Genomic DNA, 7705 nt, shown 5'->3' with positions numbered 1-7705 from the left:
TGTCCAATCTTCCTCCTCCTCTTGAACAGAAACCAAAAGATAACAAGGATGATGATGATGATGATAATAATGATAATGATAATAGCAGCAGCAGCAGCAACAACAACAATGCTAGCTGTTATCCCAAACCTTAAAAGGAAGCGGACAACTTTTTGGGGGAGTCTATGGGCCAAAGTGCCTGGGGCAATGATGCCAATTGGTCTGTCTTTTTTCTTATTATTGGGGGCAAATTCTATTTTTTTTTTTTAAAGACTCCACTATTAGACTTGCATTATGGTTTCCATGTGCTTCTTGCTTCAAAGTGGTAAAAAAGTGGGGGTCAGAGGAGGCTCCAGACAGTGGCAGGAGAAGGAGCTTCCTATAGCTTAGAACCCAATTGTGCCCACTGATACCCTGGATATCTGTATAGAGAAAATGACACAAATGGGTGTAGAGCAGTGGATTGAACAAAAGAAAGCTAGAGCGGTGAGAACAAATAGGCCAAGCATGCTTTAAATAGGGCAGGCTAGCAAGGAGCTGTAATCTGATCAGTTTTATGTTGCCATAGCCACATGCAGTATTGCAAATATAATGAAAACAAACACTTCCCTGATGAGCAGAGCAAACGAGTTTCATTGCACAAGGCAGGAGTAAAGGCTTCCGAACCTCTAACAGTGAGATCAAAGCTTCAAGGAAGGCAAGACTCCTTTTCTTTTTTACCCAGTTGAATTACTTTGGGTCTCGCTTGCTTGTGTACCATCTGTGATTTGTTTATTTGAATGGGATTTAATGCAGTCTAATTATAACTCTTCTGAAGTGGGTCGAGAAATTGCTATGAATAGATGCCATCTATTTAAAAAACAACAACACCTTGATGGACTGGTTGACCTGCTGGCAGAAAATGGACATGTTGTCCATGTGGGGCCCTTGAACAGCTGTTATTGCCTATGCAATAATAAATAACCAAAGCATCAGGATCTGATTAGTTCTGGATCAGGCTGAATTGAAGTGGGATTGCAGGAGTGAGCAAACACACTGTGGCTTAATGAGAGTTTACCTACATAATGGTCTGCAAACCCTTCTTAAACTCCTTAATTAAATTAAATATTGTTGTTTATAACAGTGTTTGACAACCCTGGGATCTTCCAGATGTGCAACCTTCCAGAATTCTCTGCAATGCCACACATCTGGAACTGGCCAACAATGATTGATAAAATTTCCCCCTTGTTATTTATTTATTTATTCAATTTATTAGCTGCCCATCTCCTTTTACCCAAGCGACTCTAGGTGGTGTACAACAAGGTTAAAAAACAATCAATAAATACATTAAAAAGTATTTAAAAATATAAAAAAAACAAGTGAAACAGAAAATAACAGACGAAGGGATGTTAAAAGTAATGGAGCCACCTCACTAGATCACCCATCCTCTGGGGTCCCCATGTCTGCTGACACAACTAGGTCTTGAGGGACTTCCAGAAGCTCAACAGTGACGAGACTTCCAAGAAGATTCCACAGCATGGGAGCCACAGCAGAAAAGGCCCGCCACCTAGGGCCCGCCAAATGTAGCTCCCTAGGCATCAGAACCCATAATGTGCCCTCTCTGCCAGATCTGGTAGGGCAGGCAATTGAAATCAGGGAGAGGCGGTCTCTCAAGTAACCCAATCCTATGCCATGAAGGGCTTTAAAGGTCAACACCAGCACCTTGAATTGGACCTGGAAATAAACTGGAACCAATGCAGCTCATGAAGCAGAGGTGTAACGTGTGCTGTACCAGAAGCACACATAACTTCTCACACTGCTGCATTTTGCACCAGCTGAAGTTTCTGGATACTTTTCAGGGGCAGCCCCATGTAGAGCGCATTGCAGAAATCTAACCAAGAGGTGACCAGGGCATGAGTGACCGTGAGTAGGTCCCTCTGATCCAGGAATGGGCACAACTGGTGCACAATACGAAGTTGTGCAAACTCCCTAGCCACAACTGCTACCTGCACATCTAGCAGGAGACGTGAGTCCAGGAGGACCCCCAGATTACGCACAAGTTCTGTTTGGGGCAGTGCAACTCCATCCAATACCAAAGATGGTAAAGTCCTAGAACCAGAGGGATTCAAAACCCAAAGCCATTCAGTCTTGCCAGGGTTCAACTGAACCCTGTTGTTCCCCATCCAGACCTTCACAGCCTCCAGACACCAGGATAGGACGTCCACAGCATCACTTAGTTTACCAGGGGCAGAGATGTACAATTGAGTATCATCAGCATACTGATGATACCACACCCCATGTTGATGGATGAGCTCACCCAGAGGTCTCATGTAGATGTTAAATAGGAGAGGAGAGAGCACTGATCCCTGTGTCACCCCACATATCAGGGGCTGAGGGTGGAATCTCTCCTTCCCAATCACCACCAACTGGAACCGATACCATAGAATGGAGATGAACCAACACAGCACCATGCTGCCCACCCCCAATCCTCTGAGTCGGTCCAGAAGGATACCATGGTTGATGATATTGGAAGCTGCCAAGAGGTCAAGTAAGACACCATCCCGTCCATGCCAGAGATCATCCAAAAGCACAACCAATGCTGTTTCCATGCCCAGGTCTGAACCCTGAGTGAAAAGCATCCAGATAATCTGCTTCATCTAAGGCCCTCTGAAGCTGCTGCACAACCACCTTCTCAATCATGTTCCCCAAAAAGGGGAGGTTGGATACTGGACAAAAATTGTCTAGAATTGTGGGGTCCAGCAATGGCTTCTTGAGGAGGGGGTGGACCAAAGCCTCTTCAAGAGGCAATGGAACAACCCCCTAACTCAAAGAAGAATTCACCACTGCTAGAACCCATCCACACAACACCCCCACCCCCCAGGCCTGCTTTCACAAGCCAGGAGGAGCAGGGATCCAAGGAGCAGGTGGCTGAGCTCACAGTCTTAAGGACCCTGTCCACTTCCTCAGGTCCAACAGATCCAAGCCATTCCCAGGCAAGACCCCATCCTAGACCTGCAGCAAAGCAACTGCAAATGGATCTGAGCGATTTTATCCAACAGATGTTGAGCAAATTACTCTGCACGACCCTGAAACAGGTTCTCAGGGCCCCATTTACCCAAGAAAGCTTGTATCACCCAGAACAGGGCTGTAGGGCGACAACCTGTGGATGCAATAAAAGTGGAGGAGTACTGATGCTTCACCACCCTTATTGTCACAAGGTAGGCCTTACTAGTGGCCTTAACCCGTGTTTGGTTGAGTTCATCCTTAGATGAGCACCAGCGACACTCTAAATGTCTCTTCTCTCGTTTCATCTCTCTCAACCCCTCTGTAAACCATGGGGAGTGACAGGATCCTCGAGAGAGGAGGGGTCACATAGGTGCAATCAGATCCAAAGCCTCAGCTGTTCCGTTATTCCAGGCAGCGACCATAGTTTCAGATGGAGCTTGTAGCAGACCAGCAGGAACAACCCCCAGCTCCCTCTGGAGCCCCTCTGGATCCATCAGTCACCAGAGGCAGACCAATTGAATGGGTCCAGCCTTCCTGTAGTGGATAGCAGCGCCAGAGAATCCCATGGTAATCAGGGCATGATCTGACTATGACAAGGAAGACACCAAAAGCCCCCCCCCCATTGCAAATCATATATCCACTGCTCCGACAGGAACACCAGGTTGGGTGTGTGACCACTGTCCCGTGTTGGGCTCTGAATGACCTGGGATAGGCCCATGGCCATCATAGTGGCCATCCTGAGCCACCTCAGACCCCACTCCCAAGGAAGGCTTACTGTACTATCCTTTATTATCCTTACTATCCTTTACTTTTATTATCCTATCCTTTCTCTGAAGAATGCAGGATGATCTGTGTGAATCCCCACCTACCTTTTTACCTTACAAGATTTCTGTAAAGTAGGTTGGGCTGAAAGAATCACCTTCCCAATTACTTTCATGGCTGAGTAGGGTTTTCAAATGTTTCACCCTTCCTGTGTAGGCACTCACTCTCTGATTTCTTTTGAGATGGAGATTCTAGTGGTTTGGACCTTCTGTATGCAAAGCATTATTTATTTATTTATTTATTTATTTATTTATTTATTTATTTATTTAATTTGTATGCTGCCCATCTCCCCCAACGGGTGACTCTGGAAGGCTCACAATTAAAACAAAACCTACAAACAATTTAAAAAATACATATTAATTAATTAAAATTGATTAATCAATTAAAAGGTCAAGCTATAAAGCAAACCCTATACATAAAAAACTAAAAACATTCAAGATGATAGGGGGGTCAGAATCAATTACCCCACAAGCCACTTCCACCGATGCGAGCTCCCATCCAGCCCCCAGGCCATCTGGCATAGCCAGGATTTCAGGCTCTTCCTGAAGGCCATGACAGTGGGGAGGTAGGTTGTGGCGGGGGCCATGGCAGAAAAGGCCCTCTTCCTAGATCCCACCAGTTGACTGGTGGGGTCTGCAGCATGCCCCTTCTGCCGGACCGAGTGGGGGCGGGCTGATATAACAGGGGCAAGATGGCTTCTCAGATAACCTGGTCCTGTGTCATGAAACGCTTTAAAGGTGATAACCAACACCTTGAATTGGACCTGGAAGCAAACCGGCAACCAATGCAGCTCGCATAACAGCGGTGTTATATGCCCCCCCCGGGGGCATTCAGAACTGTCCACTCTAGCTTCCGGATACTCTTCAAGGGTAGCCCCATGTACAGCGCATTGCAGTAATCCAACCAGGAGGTGACCAGGGCGTGAGTGACTGTGCAGAGGGCCTCCCAATCGAAGGGGCATAACTGCCGCACAACACGAAGTTGTGTAAGGGCCCTCCTAGCCACGACTGCCACCTGTTCTTCGAGCAGGAGTCATGGGTCCAGGAGGACCCCCAGATTACGCACCAGGTCTGTATGGGGTAGTGCGACCCCGTCAAGAACCAAAGATAATAAACTCCTAGATCTTGAGGCTCCCTGATTTCTACCTTTGATGCTGTGTGGCAATGTATATGATCTGAATGTGTAGTTTTTCTCTCTAGCCCTGTCACAAAATATACGCCATGCATAATAAGGTAACAAAAAGCCACTTTGAGCCAACTATGACTTTGCAATGTGGAAACATCTTTTCATGGTCCTTTCCTAGGCTGCATCAAGGGCATCAAAGAAAAAAATTAGAACAAGATAGTTTCCCCTCTTCACCAGATTTGTTCTGGGTTAATTTAACAGCTTCCCTTCAATATGTATTGACTTTTGCAGTCAGCATACATTAATCAATTAAGCAGAAATGGTTCATCTTGAAGGACTCAGTATCTGAGGTCCAACAAGAAAAAAATAAAGTTTCTATGATGCCAATATAGTGTTTGGGGAAGCTATAACATATGAGTTTAAAGTGCTGCTTAATGGATGTGCCAAAACAAGATGAAGCTTCAAAAGACCAACCATACCTGCAATATTTTTTCTTCTTATCCACATTTGAAATCTCCACTGTTTTAAACATTCTTTCTTATCTTCCTTCCAATTAATCAAACATTTTCCTGTGCAATTCTCTGACATCAACTTTGTAAGCAAACTCTTGGCCTAAAAACATTAGTAACTGGCCAGCCTTGAAAATTGATTCTATAGGGCAATTAACCTAGAATTGTGTATATATCTAATTTCACCTTATGGCTTTTATATTCATACAGAGAGTAACAGGAAGAAAAATACTTTGTAGAAACATTATTTGGAGGCTTCCTAAGATTAATAACTATCATTGGAAAAACTGCAAACAAGGGGATTTGAGAGGCTTTAATTTTTTTTCCATTGGGTAACACTTGAAATAATCTGCTTATGTTATGAGAAACAAGTAAAATGTCCATTGGATTTGTCTACTGGTTTTGTATCCACAAGATATTCCGGGTATTTTGGACTGATGCTCGTGAAGTCCAGTCACAATGGCTAGCAATATGGGACTGTGAGAATGTAGTCCATAATATCCATCTGGGCTGCTGGCCCTAATGACCTCTTAGTAGCAGATTTTGTGAGGCTTTATCCAGAAACAGGTGAAGAGGATTCAGATTCTCAATTTCACTAAAGACTGCAAATCAAAGGAAGAACTACAAGGTAACTTTTTGGAAAAGACCCTGATGCTGGGAAAGATTGAAGGCAAAAGGAGAAGAGGACGGCAGAGGATGAGATGGTTAGATAGCATCACTTGAAGCAATGAGCATGACACTGAGCAAACTCAGGGAGGCAGTGAAGGACAGGAAGGCCTGGTGTGATATGGTTCATGGGGTCACGAAAAGTCGGACACGACTTAACGACTGAACAACAACAACAAAGTGATAGACAGCTAACTACCCATAATATGGTAAATTGTTCTTTGTGGCGTTTATCTGGTCTTTCTTTTGTACTGTTAAATGTCCAGCTTCTAATCCATGAATTTTTGGTATCAGCTACAGCCTGTCTTCATCTCATCTGTTTCAGAGGTTCACCAACTGTTTCATCTGTAATGCTATGATCCTCTTGTACATGAGGATCATCTTCATAGAACCATCAGAGTTGGAGGTGGGTAGGTGTTCATCAAAGCACAACACTGGCTGAAAGCCAATGCTTTCTCCAGTGGGACAGCATAGCAGCAATCAGCAAGATAAAATTTACTTGGAAACATTGCTTTGTTGTTGTTGTTCAGTCGTTTAGTCGTGTCCGACTCTTCGTGACCCCATGAACCATATTGCGCCAGGCCTTCCTGTCCTTCACTGCCTCCCAGAGTTTGCTCAATTTCATGTTCATTGCTTCAGTTATGCTATCTGACCATCTCATCCTCTGCCATACCCTTCTCCTTTTGCCTTCAATCTTTCCCAGCAAGAGATCCTAGCCATCAGAACAGGCCTCTGTAGAGTTCCATTCTTTTGCTTGCAATAATGTTAAAATATAGAGAACTGGTTTTAGTAGGTAGATAGATGATAGATAGATAGATAGATAGATAGATAGATAGATAGATAGATAGATAGATAGATATGGATGGACGGATGGACGGATGGACGGATGGACGGATACTGTAGTCTCAGCAGTCAACTTGAGGGAAAATGCAAGTTTGAGAAGAGATGAACAAAACCTCAGAAGCATAAGTGGTCCGAAAGGACAATTTTATGCAACAGTGCTCAGTGTAAGATTACTGGCTATTTGTTTGTTACTCAAGGCTTCAAACTATTCTTAAGTAATGCAGTACGGAATATTCTGTTTTTTAAAAATGTGGGATATTTTAAAAAAAGATTTGGATAAGAAATGTGGACTCCTTTTTTGCAAAAAAGATAATATAGTGGCTTCTGTAGATCATTATTCTTCAGAATATTTCCTAATGGTGGATAGGTGATTCTAGTGATCACAAGAGGAGAAATAGAAGGTTGTATTGTTCTGGATCTAAGTGTGTATTACTCTCAGTGCACATTGTATCATAGGGCAGTACAAGAAACATTTCCTCCCTCTTTCTCCTCAGAGAGAAAAAGAAAACCAATAAGAAGTGCCAAGTAACAGATAAGCATGAATTGTAGCTTTTAATATTCCTACATGGATATTCCAGGTAAGACTATGCCTCTCGAGAGGATCTCTATTTATAACAACCACTCTGATAGGCTGTGCAGCCAGGGGTTAATGTGACAAAGTATTGGTTTTTATCATGACCCAAATACCTCAACCCAAAATGGAAGACAGCAGAACAGAGATTCATTATTCATATGAACCACTGTGGAGGGGCAGAAGGTCCCTCCAGGAAGGGAGG

At 43.8% G+C, this 7705-nt stretch overlaps 1 protein-coding gene across 2 annotated transcripts in view; it reads left to right on the top strand.

Moving 5' to 3' along the window:
* Positions 1-478: 478 nt before the first annotated feature.
* The window catches only part of DAPP1 (dual adaptor of phosphotyrosine and 3-phosphoinositides 1), a 46752-nt gene continuing 39525 nt past the window's right edge, over positions 479-7705 (top strand). The window contains exon 1 of one of the 2 annotated variants that reach the window (XM_088133026.1): positions 479-676. In XM_088133026.1, the coding sequence (XP_087989152.1) occupies positions 552-676 (125 nt within the window). In that variant the 5' untranslated portion in view covers positions 479-551. The remainder of the gene's footprint in view (positions 677-7705) is intronic. The other variant, XM_088133027.1, reaches the window with a different exon arrangement.

This window comes from Python bivittatus, unplaced genomic scaffold, assembly GCF_059951505.1.
Source record: "Python bivittatus isolate LINGU-HERP-01145 unplaced genomic scaffold, Pbiv_v1 ctg000070_np1212, whole genome shotgun sequence".
NCBI lineage: Eukaryota > Metazoa > Chordata > Lepidosauria > Squamata > Pythonidae > Python > Python bivittatus.
This window is presented reverse-complemented; position numbering and strand designations above follow the sequence as displayed.